Source organism: Coenobita brevimanus, chromosome 41, assembly GCF_032717465.1.
Source record: "Coenobita brevimanus isolate Jiangsu-jjx chromosome 41, ASM3271746v2, whole genome shotgun sequence".
Classification (NCBI taxonomy): Eukaryota; Metazoa; Arthropoda; class Malacostraca; order Decapoda; family Coenobitidae; genus Coenobita; species Coenobita brevimanus.
Genome location: NC_136994.1, coordinates 19811251 through 19832427, shown reverse-complemented (window position 1 = coordinate 19832427; position 21177 = coordinate 19811251). Strand labels below are relative to the sequence as shown.

Below are 21177 nucleotides of genomic sequence, written 5' to 3'. Positions count from 1 at the left end.
ATAATTCTGGCGTCAGATATTGAAAAAATCTTGGAGTCATCTGAGTTATCTAAAATGGTATCTATGTTGAGAGCATTTAAATCAGCCGTGTTGTCTGTTGGGATGTCAGTATTTTTGTCAGACTTTGAAAAATTTTTGGGGTCATCTGTAGTGATGCTGTGTTCATCTCCACTATCCTTCAGGTCAGCCAGTGTGTCAGATGAGGTGTCAGCATTATTGTCAGCCCTTAACTCTTTCTCATCATCAACTGTAGAGTCAGAGAGAGTGTCAGATCCCGAAAAAGCCTTATAAGTATTCAAAGTGTCAGCCGTTGTGTCAGATAGGGTGTCATTATTTTTGTCAGCTCTCAGATCCCCCTCCACATCAGTTCCAGGGTCAGCCATAATGTCAGCATTGTCAGAACTAGCATATTCCTTCGTGTCAGGAAACTGGTCAGCTGTGGCGTAAGTAGTGTCAGTTGTGTCAGCTTCCGTGTCAGCCACAGTCTCAGCTAAGTCAGTTCTTGGATCAGCCTCTCTGTCAGCACTTGAATCAGTCTTGGTGCCAGGACTTCGTTGTGTCAGATTGTCAGCTGAAGTGTCAGATCTTGAGTTGCTCCAGTTGTCAGCGTTAAAATCAAGTCCTGACTGGTGTGTTTTGTAAGCAGACATGCCATAAATGTCTGAATCAGCTGCTTTGTCAGCGCTGGAGTCAGTCATGGCGTCAGGACTCACGTGTGTCCAATTGTCAGCCAGAGTGTCAGATCTTGAACTCATGCCGTCAGCAGTTAACGCAAAGCCTGACTCGTATGTGCTGACAGTGAGTGTATCATAATTTTTTGGATCAGTCTTTTTGTCAGCGCTTGAATCAGTCATGGTGTCAGGACTTAAATGTGTCAGAGTATCAGCCAAATTGTCAGAGATTGAATTACTTGCATTGTCAGCAGTGAAATTCAGTTCTGACTTGTATGTGTTGTCAGCAGGTGTGTCAGATCTTGTAGTAGCCTTGTTGCCAGCCATATAACACAAGCTGTCAGCATTACTACTTGTCCTGACGTAACAGGTGTCAGCTTGAGCTTTTGAGTAACTGTCAGCTTGAGTTTCTGTTCTTGAGTCAGTATATTCATCGCCTGTGTCAGTCCAGGAATCAGTCAAGTTGTCAGCCCAGGAATCAGTCAGCTTGTCAGACCAGCCGGATCTTGAGTCAGCTTTCACATTGATTGTAACGTCAGCATTTGAGTCAGTGGCATTACCGATATTGTTCATTTTGTCAGATTTTGTGTCAGCTAGATTGTCAGCCCAGGAATCAGTCAGAGGATGTCTTGTGTCAGATTTTTGGTCAGACTTTTGCTTGATCACGTCTGCTCTTGAGTCAGCCAGAGTGTCAGAAGGTATGCCAGTGTTTGAGTCAGACATTTTACTAATTACGTTGTCAGCTGTTAAGTCAGCCAGCCAGGAGTCAGTCAGAATGTCAGATGTGATGGTAGATGTTGAGTCAGTCGGTTTGCTGATTATGCTGTCAGCTCTTGAATCAGCCCAGGAGTCAGTCAAAGGATCGGTTTTAGTCATGGCAGATTTTGAGTCAGCAAAATTATCAGCCCAAGAGTCAGTCAGGATATCTCGTGCTGCGTCAGCCTGTGAGTCAGACGGGATAAGGTCAGCTTTTGAGTCAGCCCAGGAAATTGTCATAGTGCGTCCTGTCATGTCAACATTCGAGTCAGCCAGATTGTCAGCCCAGGAGTCAGCCACATTGTCCCCTCTCATGTCAGGATTTGTGTCAGACTTCGTAAAATTGTCAGCATCTACGACTGATAACTGGCTGATTATTTTGCTTTCGTCTCTCTCTCTCTTCTTTCTCTTTTCTTCCTCCCTTCCTTTCTTTCCCTCCCTCTCCTCTCTTTCTACTTCCCTACCTTCCTCCTTTCCTTCATCTCTCTCCCTCTCCTCTCTCTCTTCCTCCCTTCCTTCACTTCCTCTCTCTTCTTTCTCTTTTCCCTCCATTCTCTCCCTCTCCCCTCTCTCTACCTCCCTGCCTCCTCCCTCTTCCTCTTTTCCTCCTATTTTCTCCCAGTCTCTTCTCTCGTCCTTCCTTCCTTCTCTCCCCTTCTCTCTTTCTCCTATTCTCTCACTCCTTCCCTCCTCCTCCTCCTCCTCCTCCTTCCTTGCCTCTCTAAGTTCCTCCACTATCCTCCTCCTCCTCCAGTCTTCCTCCTCCTCTTCCTCTGCCTCCTCCTCCTTCCCCTCTTCCTCCCTTGCTTCTCTCAATTTCTCCACGAGTGTTTTCCTCCTTTCCTCCGCTTCTCCTCCTTTCCCTTCCTCCTCTTTCTTCTTTCTCTCTCCTTCCTCCTCCGTCTTCTTCTTCCTCCTCCTCCTTCGGCTCCTCCTCCGCTCCTTCCCTACTTCTTCCCCCTCCTCTTCCCCTGTCCTCCATCCTTCCTTCCCTTCTCTTTCTCTCTTCTCACCATTCCTCCTTCTCATCCTCTCTCTTTCCTTCCATCCTCTCTCTTCCTCCAGCCTCCCTTCCTTCTTCGTAACTGTTGCATTTCCTCCCTCTCTCCCTCCTCTCTCCCTCCTTTCCTTCCTTCCTTCCCTCCTCCTTACCTCCTCATATTTCTCTCCATCCCTCCTCCCTCTCACTTCCTCCTCTTCCTTCCTTGTGGTGGTTTCTTCATTTCTCTCGCCTTCTTGGTCTCCTCCATTCCTACCTCTCTTCTCTCCTTCCCTCCTTCCTCCTTCTTCCTTCCTCTCTTCCTTCTCCCTCCTAATTGTGGTAGTTGTGGTGGTGGTGGTGGTGGTGGTGGGGGCACTTCCTCCACCTCTTCTATTTCTCCTCCCTCCCTTCCCTCCCGTCATCCTGAAAATAATAATAATAATAATAATAATAATAATAATCTATCTATCTATTGCCAGACACCATAATCCCGTAAGGGGTGGCCATTTGACTTTGAGTTATTTGTTTTACGAGGAGGGACACTAACCCTCCAGCAACCCACTTGTTGACACGTAGGGAGCACGTATGATTTGGTTATATGGTTACCACCCAGCGTTGTAAATGGTTTCTTGGCTTACAGGAAACCATTTGGCTTGTCATTCAATGTAAAGCCACCTGTAAAGGAAAGAAAAGCAACAAGAAGTGACAGGAAAGATGGGAGAAACAGGAAGAGAGGAGGGCAGGCACAGAAAAATAATGATATAGGCTAAGGAAGAAGTAGGCAGCACTACATCAAGTGAGTGGATTTATAATAATAGTAATAAACATGATAGTGGTGGTGGTGATGACGGTGATGATCATAGCAGTAGTAAGAGTAGTAGTAGTAGTAGTAGTAGTAATAATAATAATAATAATAATAATAATGAAGATGATAACGGTGGTGGTGATGATGGTGATGATGATAGTACTAGTAATAGTAGTAGTGGTAGTAATAATAATAATAATAATAATAATAATGAGAGAGAGAGAGAATATTAACTGCAAACATGGGGATAATGTAACTCAAGGTGGTGGTGGAGGGAGGGAAGGGGGAGAGGGAGGGAAGCAGGGAGGGGTAAGAGGAGAGGAGGGAGAGGGGAGGAGAGGGAAGGAAGGAGGAGTGAGGAAGGGAGAGTGAATAAGACAAGTAGAGGGAAGGAGGGGGAAGGAAGGGGAAGGAAGAGGGAAATGGAAAATAGGAAGAGTAGGGAAGAGGCTGGGGGAAGGTATAAGAGAGAGGAGGTGAGGGGGGGAGAGAGGAGGAGGAGGAGGAGGGGAGAAAGAAGGAAGGAGGTGAGGGAAGGGGGAGAGAGGGAGAGAAGAGGGAGAGAGAGACGGATGTATAAGATATCACGTGATATAATGTTACTCTACGTAGCAACAAATTTACTGAGCTTTCTGTACCCCACTCAAACATACAATTATTTATTCATTGTGTATGCATGTGTATGTTTATATATGTATGTATGTATGTGTGTGTATGTATGTATGTATGAGTGTATGTATCGTATGGGTGGATGGCTGAATGTATTTATATGTGAAGGTAAGGATGGATGAATGGATGGATTCGTATGTTGTCTGAATGTTTACCAATTTATCAGTCTATCCATCTGTCTATTTATTTATCTGTCTATCCTTCAATCTATCTATCAGTCTGTTAGTCTCTCAGTCAGTCAGTCAGTCAGCCAGTCAATCAATCTGTCTATTCGTCTGTCTATCATGAGAGGCCAGGTCAATCTTGAAGGGTTTCGGAAGGCTGTTAGGATTGTGTTAGTTAGATTTGGTTAGAAATCCACAAACACTGGCAAAGAAACACGCAGCAGACGGACGAAAATCTGGGCCAAGTTAAAATGAAAGACTTACAGTAACTTTCCTACACTAAAACAATGTGGAGGGTAAATCGCTAAGGGAGAGGTGTTACGTAACCCACAAAGCCACTTAGAACACGATCCATGAAGTCATTAAGTGTGACAAAACGGCGCCAAGACCCACCGCCCTTACCGCCCTCTTATGACCCAGACCGTGACAGGACTGGTCTGTGTGCGGCCACGCGGTACACACACACACACACACACACACACACACACACACACACACACACACACACACGAGGACACATACATACATACAAATAGATACACATACGTAATACACTGCACCATCTCTCTGTCTCTCTCTCTCTCTCTCTCTCTCTCTCTCTCTCTCTCTCTCTATGTGGGTGAGGTAGAGGGGGAGGGGGAGAACGAGGATGAGATGGAGAGAGTGTGAGGTGGAGGGAGGGCAGCTTGATGGCCTGGGACAGAGTGGCATGGAGGGGATTTATTTGTGGCCACCCCTTATGGAATTAAGTCGTCTGGCTGCAGGTGAATAGACAGGTATTTAGATAGATAGATGGACAGACAGACAGACAGATAGATAGACAGGGAGCTAGATAGACAGATAGGTAGTTAGGTAGACAGACGTCACTGATATCTGTCTAATGCTAACATAAATTTCACAAGAGTCTGTAAGGGAATATCTAGGTATCATAAACAGACAAAAGCTAGTAGCGAAGAAGTGCCAGGGAGACCATGAAGGGCAGGATCCATCATTTTGGAAAGGGCAGGGGTTATTTCCCATTTCCGTCACCATTACACTTAAACTATACTGATTCTTTACCAGATTCCTCACGATTATTACCAAATCCCTCTTTTCAGTTAATTTTTTCTCCCCTGGCCTTGATGTCAGATATTCAGTACATATATTTTGGTTTTTAAAGATGGTCCCCCGAAAACAGAGGTAGATACGGGCCTTACCCCACTTTAAACTTGTATGTAGTATGGAAAAGTGACGCACACAGCTATATACGGCTGTGTGTGTGTCAGAACTATGTATGGAAAAGTGACGCACACATCTATATACGGCTGTGTGTGTCAGAACTGTATGTATGGAAAAGTGACGCACACAGCTATATACCGCTGTGTGTGTGTGTGTCAGAACTATGTATGGAAAAGTGACGCACACAGCTATGTAAGGCTGTGTGTGTGTATGTCGGAATTATATGTATGGAAAAGTGACGCATACACCTATGTAAGGCTGTGTGAGTGTCAGAATTGCATGTATGTTTAAGTGATGCACACACCTATTTAAGCTTTGTATGGAATGCAGGGGCAGATTCAGCACTTTGGGAAAGGCAGAGAAGGGGGGATCGTTGCTAGCGAAATTACCACTAGTCTGAGTTCATACTGACTACTGTAATATACTATACTACTATGATTTAATTAAATCTCAATCTCCGTCCCCACCACCCCCACACCCCTCCCCCAAATCTCTCCCTAAACATTCAGGGCGTCCCTAACGTTGAACATTGGACCCATCTTGACAGCATTCCTTAAAAACTCAAATTTGGCCATAAATTAGCTTCCTGAAATTTCTAAAACATATATATGTATCTCGTGGACGCCATGTATGTTATATTAGCGCTGCGTAACACTTCTTCGTGACTAGTTTGTATATAATAGACAGTTATATCCACTTGGGGGTTATGTATGCATTTTAAGCTCGATGTGAGAAAGATATAAGCAACGTCTATCATTCTATCTATTTATGTCTATCCATCTATCTTTTTTACTATCTGTCTATCCATCTATATTGCTATCTGTTTATATCTGTCTTCTGTGTCTATCTCTATCTATCTGTCTATATCTCCAGACACCGTAATTCCGTAAGGGGTGGTCACATACAAATCGCCTCCAAGTCAGCCAGTCCCCCGACAGATTGGGGGATAAATTTGACTAGTAACCAAGGAGACTCGTTCCTACCTCATAACTAGGGCTCATTTCAGTATATGGGCCAGTTCCGTCAGATAAACCCAGTCAAACCAGCCTACCTTCGTGGTTGAGATGAGATGGGGGAGTGTTTGAGGGTGGGAGGGAGAGACTGCTTTTATATATGGGGTGGAGCTTACGTAAGAGAGAGAGAGAGAGAGAGAAGAAGAAGAATGGAGAGGGAAAGGGAATACGCTAGAAAATAAAGGGATAGATGGATTTAGAACTACATTATAGATAGGGAGAGGCAGACTGATAAATAGATGGATGAACAGATAAATAGATAGAAGGGAGAGAATAGGTTAAATATAACGAAAAAGGCAAGCAGTTGGTAATGGAGAGAGAGAGAGGAGTTAATCTTTCACCTCCTTGTACAATGTCTTATGTTTCTCCACGGATTAAGATTTCGCTCCTTCATTCATTCATTCTCCATTCTCTCTCCCTCTCTCTCTCTCTTTCTCTCTCGTCTCCCCTTCTTCACTTCCTTCCTTCTTAATTGCTTTCTATTTCCTTCCTACTTCCTCCTTTTTTATTCCTCCTCTTCCTTGTATCCGTGGGCGCATCCAAAGGGGGGGGAGGAGCCTCCCCCCCCCTGGAAGGTATAGCCATTTATCAGTTTATATTTTTATACATTCATTCACGTATTAATTATTGTTTCTGTGTTATTTTCTTTAGTATTTAACAATAGATTATTTTTTTATTATTCAAAATACTATTATATTTTCCAAGCAGCTGTATCTCAGTAATAATAACCATAAATTCAGGCCCCTCTGTAACAATTAAAAATCCTGGCTACGCCCCTGCCTCCTTCCTGCCACCTCTCTCCTCCATTTCTCCTCCCTCCTCTCACCTTCATCTTTCCTCCGTCCTCTGTCCATATCTTCCTTAATTCGTCCTTTAAATTCCCTCCTCCCTCCTTCCGTCCTTCCTCTTTTCTCTTTCTTTCTTTCTCTTTCCTTCCCCCTTCCTTCGATTCTCTTTCATCTCTTCCTTCATCATCCTTCCCTCTTCCTTCTTTCTCCTTCCTCCTCCCTCCCTCTTCCTTCTTCTTTCTCATTCCTTCCTTCCTTCCTCCCTCTTCCTTCTTCTTTCTCATTCCTTCCTTCCTTCCTCCCTCCCTCTTCCTTCTTCTTTCTCTTTCCTTCCTCCTTTCTTCAAGTCTCTCTCCTCCCTTCTTAGATCCCTCTTCCCCTTTCTTTTTCGCTTCTTCCTGCCTTCTTCATCCCTCATTCCTCCCTTCCTCTTCCCTCTTCTTTGTTTCTCCTTCCTTCCTCCTTCCTTCGTTCCTCCCTTTCATCCCTCTCCCCCTTTCCTTCCCCTGGCTCCTGTAACTCACTCGCTTGACTAAAATAGGCTATTGAAATAGAATTGTAGAGTTTCCCCTTTATTTCGTCTGGTCGCAGTTTTCTGTTTCTAATGTAAACAAATATAATGGCAAGTAATAGGATTTCTTAGAACTTTTAACTTTTTTTTCTTACGTAGCGTGGTCTTTGGTGTTGGCTGATTGGATTAATAGGTGATAACTCATAGCGTCTTTAGTTTAGATATAAATATCTGTATTAGAATTTCCTTATTTTTAACACATCACATTGATTGAGAGGCACAGGTGTTGACGATTGTGGGGGTGGATCAGCTGGGTTGTCTTTCTCGTACGGGACTTTAGTAAATTCACCAAAATTCGGCCTCCACTTGCAAGGTGAGACTTAATAACCGCATGTGCATGTTTATAATAAAATATAGTATTGATAAAGCTAAGTTTTCACGCGTGTCAGTGCGTTTGACAGTACGGAGGAGGTAGGGATGTGTGTGGCTGATAAGTTTTATTAGATAAGATTATAATTGCCACGGTCGTCTTATTTCTGGTGTCCTATGGTCGTTTACCTTAACTTAGCCCATATTTTCGCCCTGTTGTAGCTTATTTCACCCTGGCAAGTGACAGAGAGACATGTGGAGAGAATGGAGAATGAAAGACTGACTAAGAGGGTGTATGTAGGTGAGGTGGAGGGAGGGAGAGGGAGGGGTAGACCGAGGATGAGATGGAGGGATGGAGTTGAGAGATATATGAGGGAGGGGGGGGTGAGCTGGGGGGAGGGTAGTCAAATGGTGGGTGACAGAGTGACTTGGAGGCGTTTTGTCTGCGGCCACCCTTTGCGGGATTAGGGCGTCGGGCTATAGATAGATAGATAGAAGTGACAGAAGACAATCCAACAGGTCTGAACCATACCGTAGCACTTGATTGCCATAGTTATTTCAACATTTAAGTTAGGGAGATGGCAGGTTCAGGCCATATTAAAGTGATAATAATATAATAGGTTTTCTGGTTTTGGTAGGGGACCTGTTTTCCAAGCTCACTGAAGATACTAATAAATTTTCACATCCAGTGGGTAGTGTTAATGAGAGAGAGAGAGACTTTTTGTCTGTCACATTTCCTTTTCAAATTGGCTTGAGGTGCATTATACACTGGGATGGGTCTGCCATTTCCGGCACAGTGTCCTGGTTATACAAATATCCCCAAGCTACTTCCCTGTCCGCTGAAATGAGAATGGCGCACTGCAAGAGCAGAACAACATCAGATGACTTTTTTTTTTCAGCATCTCGCACTCAATACTGTAGTTCTCAGATTTTGTGCTGTGTCTTACACTCATATACCGGTATATCCTTTATTAAGCAACATTGGGTCTGGTTAGTACTTGGATGGGTGACCGCCTGGGAACACCAGATGCTGTTGGCATAACATTCTCCCTACGTGTCAAGTGGGGTTGGTGGAGGATTAGTGCCCCTCCCTGTAAAACAATTAACTCTAAGCCCTTTGCCACCCCGTTTGGGATACATGGCGTCTGGCAATGAATGAATGAATTTTTTATGATATATCACATGCAGTAGCTTTAATATTACCTCAGGGATAAGGGACTGAATAGGGAGGCTGCTAGAGATTGAGCAGCATGGAGACCCTCCATTAGGTGACCAAGGCCAATGTATACAAGTATGTTGGGGGCTTTTACAACAGTGTGTTATAATGGTAAACCACATGTGGTAGCTGCAGTATTATTGTACTAAGCAGTTTGATGGTAGGGAGGGATGCCTTCATGTGGTGACATCAATATAACCAAGCTGGTCTGTTGCCAAGGTAGGTAAATTTCCCTCAACTCCCTCCTTATCACCCAAAAGGAGGATGGTGAGCTGCAGGAGGAGGTTAGTTTCACATGAACCTGGGATTGCTATTACTACTACAGTAACTACTGCGGTACTTTCTGCAGTTCCTGGTAAGGTACAGTATTTCCTTTCAAAACACCTGCCTGTTATTTGACCCCTGATAACCTGTGTTTGTAAACTAGTATCTTGAACTTCCTTTCATATATATATATATATTTTCATTCTGGTCGTTGAAATGGTTGTAGAATCCCCCAAAGTGTATAAGAATGGGCAAGTAACCACCAGTAAACAGGTGCAGAATCATGTCAGGCCAAAAGGACAATTTACGTTTAGGCATGGGTACTGTTCATCTTCGAAAGTGGTGATGATTCGAAGCAATTAAGTTTAAACAGGCCCTCTAGCTTGTTAGTTCTGTGACTCATTTTGTTCATATTGGTTGGGTAGTAATACAAGCAAACACTGTATGTATAAGTTTATGCATTTAAGAGTCAAACTTTAGGAAATGTCATGCATTTGCTCATGAATATTGCTCTTCAAGGTCATTTTAGTCTTGCTATTTCTTAATTATTTTGTTTGGTTTAAGACAGGCTATTTAAACTGGAGATGTTACATATAGACTTCTATATGTCTATTGCCAGATGCCATAATCCTCTAAGGGGTGGCCACAAACAAGTTGCCTCCATGTCGCCCTGTCCCCTGCCATTTCACTGCCCTCCCCCCCCAGCTCACACCCTCCTCTCTCATATACCTCTCCACTCCATCCCTCCATCTCATCCTCAGCCTCAACCTCTCTCTTCCCCCCTCCACCTCACTCACATACACTCTCCTCGTTACTCTGTTGCCCTCCATCCTCTCCACATGGCCAAACCACCTCAGTGTATTTCTCCTAATGCTTTCTATCACATCCACATCCACACCACAACACTCCCTCACATCCTCGTTTGTCAGTCTCTGCATGTAACTCGACATGCTCCTCTCAAATAACTCATACAGGAGTGGCTTTTCCTGAACTGATTAAATTCCTATGTTACTGTATATATAGTAGGTTTGTGTTCATCTGATAGAACTGGGATGCAGACGGACACCGTCATGTGGTGGCACCATTATGACCATGTGGCGCTACTGCCTGATTAAACAAACATCGCTTGGCTTAATACATCCCCCTAAAGAAGGATGGTAGTCTGTAGGAGAAGGCTAACTTAAGCCTGCAGTCCACAGGGTGCACATTCAGATGAGCCTCTTATTGAAACTACTGTACTACTACTGCTATGAGAAAGCCATTTGCATAGATTAAATGTGAAGTTCTGGTTGTGTGAAATTCAGTGACCTTAGGTTTAAGGTAGGAATAAGTCTCCTTGGTTACTAGTTCAAGTGACCTACCAGTCTAACTACACTTGGCAGTCAGATGAGGTGGAAGGGGTTACAGATCGATGAGGTGGAAGGGGTTACAGATCTTAGTGATGTGGAAGGGGTTACAGATCTTAGTGTTGTGGAAGGGGTTACAGATCGATGAGGTGGAAGGGGTTACAGATCTTAGTGAGGTGGAAGGGGTTACAGATCTTAGTGAGGTGGAAGGGGTTACAGATCTTAGTGAGGTGGAAGGGGTTACAGATCAGTGAGGTGGAAGGGGTTACAGATCTTAGTGAGGTGGAAGGGGTTACAGATCTTAGTGAGGTGGAAGGGGTTACAGATCAGTGAGGTGGAAGGGGTTACAGATCTTAGTGAGGTGGAAGGGGTTACAGATCTTAGTGAGGTGGAAGGGGTTACAGATCAGTGAGGTGGAAGGGGTTACAGATCTTAGTGAGGTGGAAGGGGTTACAGATCTTAGTGAGGTTGAGTAAATGCACTACAGCAGCAAGGAAATTATATGGCTAGAGGAAGAACAGTTCTTGTACTGTACTATGCTACTACGACTGTTACCATTTCTGCTACTCTTGCTTGTACAGTACTAATTTACTATTACCAGTGCCAGGACTACTGTTAAAATTATTACATCAACTGCAGCTACAATGTTGCCACTACCATTGCTACAACTTGTGTTTCTGTTACTGTTATTATCACTACTACTACAACAACTACTATTATTACTGGTACCACAGTACTGCTACTATTACAGTAATTACATACCAATACTACTGCTACTGCTACACCAATTATATTCTGCTACTACTACTACTACGGTTAAGAGTGTGGTATGTACAGGATTAAAGGGAGAGGAATTAGCTATTTTACCTACATTTCCTCTCTCCCCTTTCCTTCCCTACTCCCTCCCTCCCTCCCTCTTTTTTCCTTCCTCTCTCTCTCTCTCTCTCTCTCTCTCTCTCTCTCCCCCTTCTAGTGTATCTCCTCTGTCCAGTTTGGCCACTTGCCTCTCCCACAGAGCAGGTTTGTCAATCTTCTCATCTATCTATCTATCTATCTATCTATCTGTCTATCTATCTGTATCTGTATATACACTATAATTATAAGTCATTAGCAGTTTATATGTGAAGGGTTAAGTTTGTGAAGATGATGATGATAATGATGATGATGATGATGATGATGGTGATGGTGATGATGATAGTTATATGTGAAAGGGTTAGTGCCGGTTAGTTTTAGTGATGATGATGGTGATGATGATAATGATGATGTGAGTTAATGTATTGTTTAAAGGTATGATAGAAAGTTAGAAAAAAGGTGCTAGTGTATGTTTGAAGGTGTTAGAATGATGTGTTAGGAAATGTTAGAGTTATGGCCTTGATGTGAGACAGGGGGTAGTGGTAAGAAGCATGTGTTTTATATATATAGGAAGGTTTGGTGTAGTGTGGGGCAAGTAGGTGGATATTTTTGGCATCACACCTCTTACCCCCCCCCCTCTCTCTCTCTCTGTCTCTCCCCTTCCCTTCCCTTCCCTTCCCTTCCCTTCCCTTCCCTTCCTTCCTTCCTTCCTTCCTTCTTTCCTTCCTTCCCCTCCATTCATCCATTCAATCATTCATTCATTAATCTTTCCTTTCTTCATTCCCCTCCATTCATTCAGTCATTCATTCATTTATTCATCTTTCCTTCCATCCTCCTTCCTCCCTTCCTTCCTTCCTTCCTTCCCTCCTTCCTTTTCCTCACTCTCTCCCTCCCTCACTTCACTCATTCATTCATTCATCCTATTATTACCTCTTCCTTCATTTTGTCACAGCGCACTATCTCCACTGTCCCTTCCTTCCTAATTGTCCTTGAGAGAGAGAGAGAGAGAGAGAGAGAGTTTTACACACACACACACACACACACACACACACACACACACACACACACACACACACACACACACACAGCCAGTCAGTCTACCTGGCTCCTTCCTTTCACACACACTCACTGTCTGCATCTCTTTCACTTAACTTGTGGTAGACAGGTATTTAAGGTGTGGTGTGGTGTGATGTGGTGTGGTATGGTGTCTGATATAGTGTAGTGTGGTGTGGTATGGTGTGGTGTCTTATAGTGTAGTGTGGTGTGGTATGGTGTGGTGTCTTATAGTGTAGTGTGGTGTGGTGTGGTATGGTGTTTGATATAGTGTAGTGTGGTGTGGTATGGTGTGGTGTCTTATAGTGTAGTGTGGTGTGGTATGGTGTGGTGTCTTATAGTGTAGTGTGGTGTGGTGTGGTATGGTGTCTGATATAGTGTAGTGTGGTGTGGTATGGTGTCTGATATAGTGTAGTGTGGTGTGGTATGGTGTGGTGTCTTATAGTGTGGTGTGGTGTTGTATGGTGTGCTGTGATGTAGTGGTGTGGTCAATATAGTTTAGTGTGGTGCAATGTAGTGTGTTGTATAGTATGGTATGGTGAGGTATGGCATGATATGGTGTGGTGTGATATGGTGTGGTGTGGTGGTGTATTGTAGTGCAGTGTGATATCTGATATAGTGTAGTGTGGTGTGGTGTGGTTCATGGTATAGTGTGATGTGTGGTGAGGTGTGGTGTTATGTGTTAGAGAGAGAGAGAGAGAGAGAGAGAGAGATACCATGTTGGAGCCTTGTCAAATGTCTAGGATACTACACATTCTAGGCATTTTCCCTCACTCCCTCCACTTCCCTATTCTCTCTCTCTCTCTCTCTGTCTATTTGTCCATTTGTATCTATGTTGAACTACCTGTCTCTTTATCTATCAGTATCTTTCTCTTCACTTTCCTCTTCTCTACCTTCCTCCTTCTCTATTCTCTCTCTCTCTGTCTATTTGTCCATTTGTATCTATGTTGAACTACCTGTCTCTTTATCTATCAGTATCTTTCTCTCCACTTTCCTCTTCTCTACCTTCCTCCTTCTTCTCGACTTTACCTGCATGCATTCCTCCTTCCTTTTCCCCTCTCAATTCTCCTCTCATTTTTCCTGTCCTTCCCTCCCTTTCTCCACATTTTGCCTTCCTCCAATTCACTCTTCTCTCTCTCTTCCTTTCCCTCATCGTTTGCTTCTCCTCTTCCTGTAGTGCTTCCTTCCTCTCCCTTTTACCTTGTTTACTCTTTCCTCTCTCCCTACCTCCATTTTTTTTCTTCCCTCCACTTCCCTCTTCTGTTCCTCCTTCCTCCTTCTGCTTTGGCTTCCTCCAGTACCTTTCTCCCTTCTCTTTCCTTGTCTCCTTGCATTTCTTTTCTCTCTCTCTTCCTCCATTTCTTCCTCCCTGCACTACCTTCTTCACTTCCTCTTTCTGTACCCATTCTCCTTCCTTCCTTTTTTTTTCTCCTCCAGTGCCAGCCTCCCAACCTTTTCCTCTTCTGTCGCCCACACTCCCTCCCTTCACCGTCACCTTCACTTCCTCCTTCCCTCCCTCCCTCTCCTTTCTTTTACTTTCACTGCCTTCCTCCCTTCCCTTTCCTCTTCCCTCTTGCTCCATATCTCCCTTCCTCCACTTTTTACCTCCTTTCACCACCTTCATACCCTCCCAGTTTTCCTTCTACATTGATATGAAGTGTGTCTCGTAAGCCAGTTATAATTCCCCGGCAGTTGGTAGGATATAATGTGAAAGAATTGTTTTGATTGGGTTGAGAGTTATAGTTGTTGTTGTTGTGGTCCCAGGTTCTTTTTGACATGAACCTGGTGGACTGCTGGCTGAAACTGCCCTTTTCCAGCAGTCCCCCATCCACCTTGTGAGGGCTAGGGAAGCAGTTGAGGGACATTTGTATAACTAGGCAGTTGCTGGATATTTGTATAACCAGGCAACTCAGATGCTTGAGTATATTGATGCTGCCACATGAAGGCATCCCTTTCCACCTTCATGCAGTATTATAACCCATACAAATGGCCACACTTGTAAACAGGCAGGAACAAGTAATAATGCAAGGTTGCACAGGTCCACATGAGGAGAGTTAACAGTCAGATTTTCTCACTTTAGACCACATGGCCAGTGACATAAAATGGGTATTGAGCAGGTCATAGCTGATGTTTCATTCACATCTTCAGCTTGGAATGCCTCCCTTACCAGCACAGGGATAGATTACTTATTACACCCCATTGGAAGAAGACTGGAGGAAAATCACTTGCTACCAGTGTGGTTGTGGTCTTACTCTTAGATTATGGGAGTGACCCAATTCATTTAAGTAAAAACAAGCCACTATGCAATTGTGTTTAGATGTTTGGGTCAACATAGGTTCTGTGTGACATGTTGTGGTGTTGGCAGGGTGATGTCGTGGAGCAGCGATGAGTTGCGTCGATTGGTGTGTGGCGTTGTGCCACCGCTGATACCGTCGGCACACAAGGGCCAGGCTGGGCGCATTGGGGTGGTGGGAGGTTCACTGGAGTACACAGGAGCACCGTACTTTGCTGGCATGTCGGCGCTGCGTGTGGGGGCTGACCTGGTTCATGTGTTCTGTCACCGCGAGGCTGGTGTGCCCATAAAGACCTTCTCGCCCGAGCTGATGGTGCATCCGGTGCTGGATGGGACCGACCCTCTGGGGGAGGTGGAGGAACTGCTGGGACGACTACATGTGCTGGTGGCTGGGCCAGGGCTGGGCCGGCGCCCCACCACCTTTGCCACACTTGGCCAGATCCTGCAGGCAGCCCGGGACCGGCAGTTGCTGCTGGTGCTGGATGCTGATGCTCTCTTCTACCTCAATGACAACTTTGACACCCTCACCCCAGGCCCACACACACTGCTGACCCCCAATAGGGTGGAGCTGGCCCGCCTCTACCGCTCGGTGATGCAGACAGAACTGCGTGCGGATGCAGTACAGGCAGAACACGTGCAGCGGCTGGCTAAGCGCCTGGGTGTGACGGTGCTTTGCAAAGGTGGTGTGGACGTAATTGCGTATGGTGACACAGTGGTGACCTGCGATGTGGCTGGGTCACCACGCCGCTGTGGTGGCCAGGGGGACCTGCTCAGTGGGACCGCAGCCACGTTCCTCTACTGGGCCTATGGCACGGCTGCGGCCTCAGGGGAGTCACCAACTGTGCCACCCCCTGTTCTGGCTGGCTGGGCTGCCTCGGCACTCACACGCACCGCCGCTGCTAAAGCGTTCAGCACACATGGACGATCTACCCTCACATCAGACATGCTTACCTACATTCCCAGTGCATTCAACACACTATTCCCTGATAAAGTCAAGGAATAAGCAGTTTCATAATAATGTATGCTGTGTTTTACAATGATAACTTTGTTGCCATGATAATTGTGTCCATGCTGTACCCAAGTGTGTCTGAGTGCCTTTACGAGAAAATTATTTTAATTTGAGTGGTTTAGCTTGGTCACAGAATCACCTTAATGTCCAGTGACCAGACACATCATATGAGTATTCATTTGGAAATTCAGGGACAGTGATCAAACAATTGTCATACCACTTTTGAGTGCTAAACAGTGATGTAGAGCACAGTGCTATATGTAACACCAATTAAATAACCATCTCACACACACACACACACACACACACACACACACACACACACACACACACACACACACACACACACACACACTTATGGCCATGTATTCTCTCATATATACACAATAAATATATATAAATAACCTGCAAGAGAATGTTGAGGTGCAGTCAGCAAAATGAGTATGTGAAAGTGTTTGTGGCAGTACAGTATGGTAGAGTTTGTTTGTTTTAATATGTATAATAATTCCTCATATTGTGGTAACACACTTTCACCTGGCCATGTGGAGAGGACGGGGATGAGAGAAACTAACTAGGAGAGTGTATATTAGTCTGGTGGAGGGGGGAAGAGGGAGGGGGAGACTGAGGATGAGATGGAGGGATGGAGTAGAGATATGTATAAGAGAGGGAGTGTAAATTGGGGGAAGTACAGTCAAATGGCAAAGGACAGAGCAACATGGTGGCAGTTAATTTATTGCCCTGCTATACGGGATTAAGGCATCTGGTTATAGATAGATAGATAGATAGATATTCCTTCCCATAACACAATAAAGTAATTTTTATGAACACGTCTACTGTATTAAGTGAGGAATTTCTGTATACACTTTGACGCAAAACAATTTTTTTTTTTAACCCTGTATGGCTTTGATGTATTTCCTAACCTGAACACTTTTTTGTACCCTCTATGGCCATATTTCCTAACCTGAACACTTTTTTGTACCCTCTATGGCCATATTTCCTAACCTGAATAAAATTTCTGGCAATAACTAGTATTAAATATCCAGTTGTCACTTGTGCTTTAGTGATGGTAATAATTGAACAAGGAGGATATTGAGGTGCGTTTATATAGCCAGGCAATGGAACTGTGTGGTTAAATTGCCATCATTATTTCCTTCACTACTAGAGTTCTGCTCTGGAAGTAACATGAATAAAGGAAAAAGATTCTCTCTCTCTCTCTCTCTCTCTCCTTATTGTTTTTGTTGGAAGCTTGACAACCATGCAGGATACCTCGGATTCTCTCACTTTACCTGTTCCTTCTCTCTCTCTCTCTCTCTCTCTCTCTCTCTATTTTTGCCTGTTTATCTATGTCATTATGGTTTATATATTACTTATATTGAAATATGAGTATTACTTATGTCAATTAGGCATAGTCTTCACTTGACCCTGTGCCACCTGTTTCAGTGAATATAAGAGTAGACGTAGCAGCAGTTGTAGTAGTAGTAATAGTAGTAGTAGTAGTGTTGCAAACCCAGCCTTATGTGAATGAGGACTTGATGGAGTGCAGGATGAAGTTGCTTATCATCTGTTGTCCATTCTTCATTTGTGGGATAGCGAAGGGGATTAGGGGAAGTTTGTATAACCTGGCAGTTCCACCATCCATGCATATTGGTGCCACCACATGAAGGTGTCCCTCATCAGCACCATAAGAAGTACAACTGTCTTTTTCTTCAGTATCCATCAACAAAATGCAACTCATAAACAGACCACTACCAGACACTATTCCCTTCCTTATTTCCTACCACAATCTAGGAGTAGTAGTAGTTGTTGCCCTAGGTTCATCATAAACCTGGTGAACTTCAGGCTGAAACTGCCCTGCTCTGGCAGTCCGACATCTTGCTTGGGGTAGGAAGGGACTTGGGGCATATTTGTATAATCAGGTTGTTCCACCAGCCAACAGAATTGGTGCACCATGTGAAAGCACCCCTCTCCATCACCACCACAGTCAAGTAACATTAAACATTACCAACCCCTTTAAGGTAACCCTTACCAGCACTGCTAGCGAGGAGAGACACTACTGTTGACACTGTATTAGGTGACATGTGGATGTGCTAGAAATTCTAACATTAGGAGAAATAATTTATATGGTTCAGTCATATGAAGAGGATGGAAAGTGAGAGACTGCCTAGGAGAGTCTATGTGAGTGAGGTGGAGGAAGGGGAAGGAGAGACCAAGGATAAAATGGAAGGATGGAGTGTAGAGGTATATGAGAAAGGGAGGTGTCAGCTGGAGAGAGTGCAGCTTGTTGGTGGAGTACAGAGTGACATGGGAGTGATTTGTTTGTGACCACTTGTTACAGGATCAAGGCATTTAGCAGTATATAGATAAACAAGCACAGTAGCTGACAGAGGTGATAGATGGGATATTTTGGTTAATGCTAAATTAAAGTACATTCTGCCATGGCATAACACAGAGGGCTGGTTGAGATGACTGGACACCTTTAATTGTCAGAATAATAATAAAAAAAAAAAAAAATCTGAGAGCATATGGGTATTCATACCAACTTATTTAAAATTGACAATGAATGCTAACTTATTAAGGTTTTGCTGTAGTAGTATACTCTACAGGTATTGTGTTGGCAGGTGATGTCGTGGAGCATTGATGAGATGAAGGATGCGGTGTGTGGCATTGTGCCGCCACTGACGCCATCGGCACACAAGGGCCAGGCAGGGCGCATAGGGGTGGTGGGAGGCTCGCCAGACTACACCGGTGGCCCTTACTTCGCTGGCATGTCGGCCCTACGTGTGGGTGCGGACCTGGCCTATGTATTATGTCATCGTGAGGCAAGCATTCCAGTCAAGGCCTTCTCACCTGAGCTGATGGTTCACCCAGTGTTGGACTTGTCAAACCCCCTTGAGGAGGTGGGGGACTTACTTGGTCGACTGCATGTGCTTTTGGCCGGGCCGGGGCTTGGCAGTCGACCCACAACCATGTCAGCACTTGGGCAGATCGTGCAAGCTGCCTGTGACCGCCAGTTGCCATTGATACTTGATGCTGATGCTCTCAAGTACCTTGACAACCATTATGAAACTTTCTCTCCCAGCCCCAACACCTTGCTGACCCCCAACAGGAAGGAGTTTGCTCGTCTTTATCGCTGCATCATGCAAACAGATTTGCAACAAGATGCGGTGCAGGTAGAACATGTGCAGCGACTGGCCAAGTTTCTGGGTGTGGCGGTGTTGTGCAAGGGTGATGTGGATGTGATTGTGTGTGGAGATACCGTGGTGACCTGCAACCTGCCTGGGTCACCACGCCGCTGTGGTGGCCAGGGTGACCTGCTCAGCGGAGCAGCAGCTACGTTCCTTCACTGGGCCAACAGTGCAGCTGCAGCTTCAGGGGAGACACCAGCCTTGCCGCCTCCTGTTCTTGCTGGCTGGGCTGCCACGGCACTCACACGCACTGCTGCACACAAGGCGTTCAACACACATGCACAAGCCACACTCACATCAGACATACTTAACCACATTCCATTTGCATTCACCACACTATTCCCTGATAAAGTCAAGGAGTGAATGAACAGTATCTTAATAATATCCACAGTGTGTTGCCATGATGACTGTGGTGCCATGATGTCTTTGATTCATTACTGTAGGCACGACTAAAGTGTGTAATACACACCACAGTAACACTCACATCATTCCTACTTAGCTACATTCCCACTGCATTCAGCACAATTTTCCACCAATCCCCCAGTCACCCCCACAGCCCGGTTTTACAAACTTCCTTCAGTTTCCTCCCTGTCCCATGAAAGGAGGATGGTGGAGTGCAGGAAATAGCATTAACCTTTAGTCCACTGGTTTCACATCCAGATAAGCCTGGGATTGCAACTACTACTGATTTTATTATTTGGTAACAACTGTATTCTATTTATATCTTGTATGGGTTAAACAGAATTTCTTGTATTTTGTGTTCTGTCTGAGCTTATATGTATTAAACAAAATTTCCTGTAGCTACTGTATTTTGATAGTTGCTGTCTTTGATCTTGAATATTTATATTAAACAGAACTTCCTGTACCCTGATCATTGTTGTTCTTTATCTATATTTTAAGCATAATTCCTTCCTGTACTCTGATATCTCTTGTCAAATATATGCAGTGAATTAAACAAACTCTTGTATTTCTTGTTAATATGAGGAAGCTTGGTGGTGTAGCGGTCAGAATGCACCAGTCGGAGTCATGGAGATACAGGTCATCCTCTCTATAATGATGAGACGCATTTAGGAAAACCCATCGTTGAGCTCAGGTATTATTAAATGGGGACGTTCTAATAGGGATGAGTTTGGGAGCCTTGGGATTACCCCCCCCCAACCAAGTCCAAAACCCACCCAAATAACTCCAAAAACGTTTCTAGCTCACCTAAACCCCTATATAGCTTTAAAACAAGTTAAACTAAGCCTAAAAGCAGTTTATAACTCACCTAAACCCAGTAATAAAATATGAAAATCATCAAAAATAAGTCAGGAAAAAAATCAAACTTAGTAAACTGTACCCAAAAATGACAGTGTTCACCCCACCTATGACCAAAACACATTAATCTAAGTCGTGAAACAGTTTACAAATCAACCTTAACACAAAATTTGAGACAAAAATATCAAAATCGGTTCAAAAAAACAAAACCCATTGGATAACTGGGGACTAGCCATCGATAGGCAGGGTATCGTATAGTGATGGATTGTATAGCGGGGAATACCTGTACATAGATTCAGTCCCAGAGGGGTGGCTGGAGACTTTTTGATCACATGATGCCATCAGGGGAAGTCGGTTATCTATCCTTGATATACTAGACTGTGATAGCCTAGGTTTGGGCCCCTACATTTTCTATCTATCTATCTATTGCCAGACGCCTCAATCCCGTTTGGGGTGGCCACAAACAAATCGCCTCCAAGTCGCCCTGTCCCCCGCCATTTCACTGCCCTGCTCCCAACTCACACCCCCCTCTCTCATATACCTCTCCACCCTACATTTTGAAGGGAATAAAATAGGATTGGCTTTTACGGTACTGTTATTTCTTATCAACTGTATTTTCTTTGCTTAGTTGTAAATCTATCTTTGTATCTAAAGATATAATGTAATATATAACTGCATTTTTACGGCTCTACCGTATATGGGGATGCTCACCAACCACTCACCTGATGTAGTGCAGCCTTTAATTGACTCAGCAGT

At 44.4% G+C, this 21177-nt stretch overlaps 1 protein-coding gene across 2 annotated transcripts; it reads left to right on the top strand.

Moving 5' to 3' along the window:
* Positions 1–7869: 7869 nt before the first annotated feature.
* Positions 7870–19974, top strand: Naxd (NAD(P)HX dehydratase). 2 transcript variants are annotated; one of them, XM_080270513.1, is made up of 2 exons: positions 7870–7950; positions 18598–19974. In XM_080270513.1, the coding sequence occupies exon 2, from the start codon at positions 18601–18603 to the stop codon at positions 19525–19527; it is 927 nt and encodes a 308-aa protein (XP_080126639.1). In that variant the 5' UTR covers positions 7870–7950; positions 18598–18600; the 3' UTR covers positions 19528–19974. The 2 variants fall into 2 exon arrangements, with proteins under 2 accessions (XP_080126639.1, XP_080126638.1); XM_080270512.1 differs by lacking the exon at positions 18598–19974 and adding an exon at positions 15043–16572 and having other exon boundaries at positions 7884–7950.
* The last annotated feature ends 1203 nt before the right edge of the window (positions 19975–21177 follow it).

What these genes read in the sequence shown, in the direction of transcription:
- Naxd (XM_080270513.1), top strand. Translation starts at nt 18,601, where the DNA reads ATGTCGTGGAGCATTGATGAGATGAAGGATGCGGTGTGTGGCATTGTG.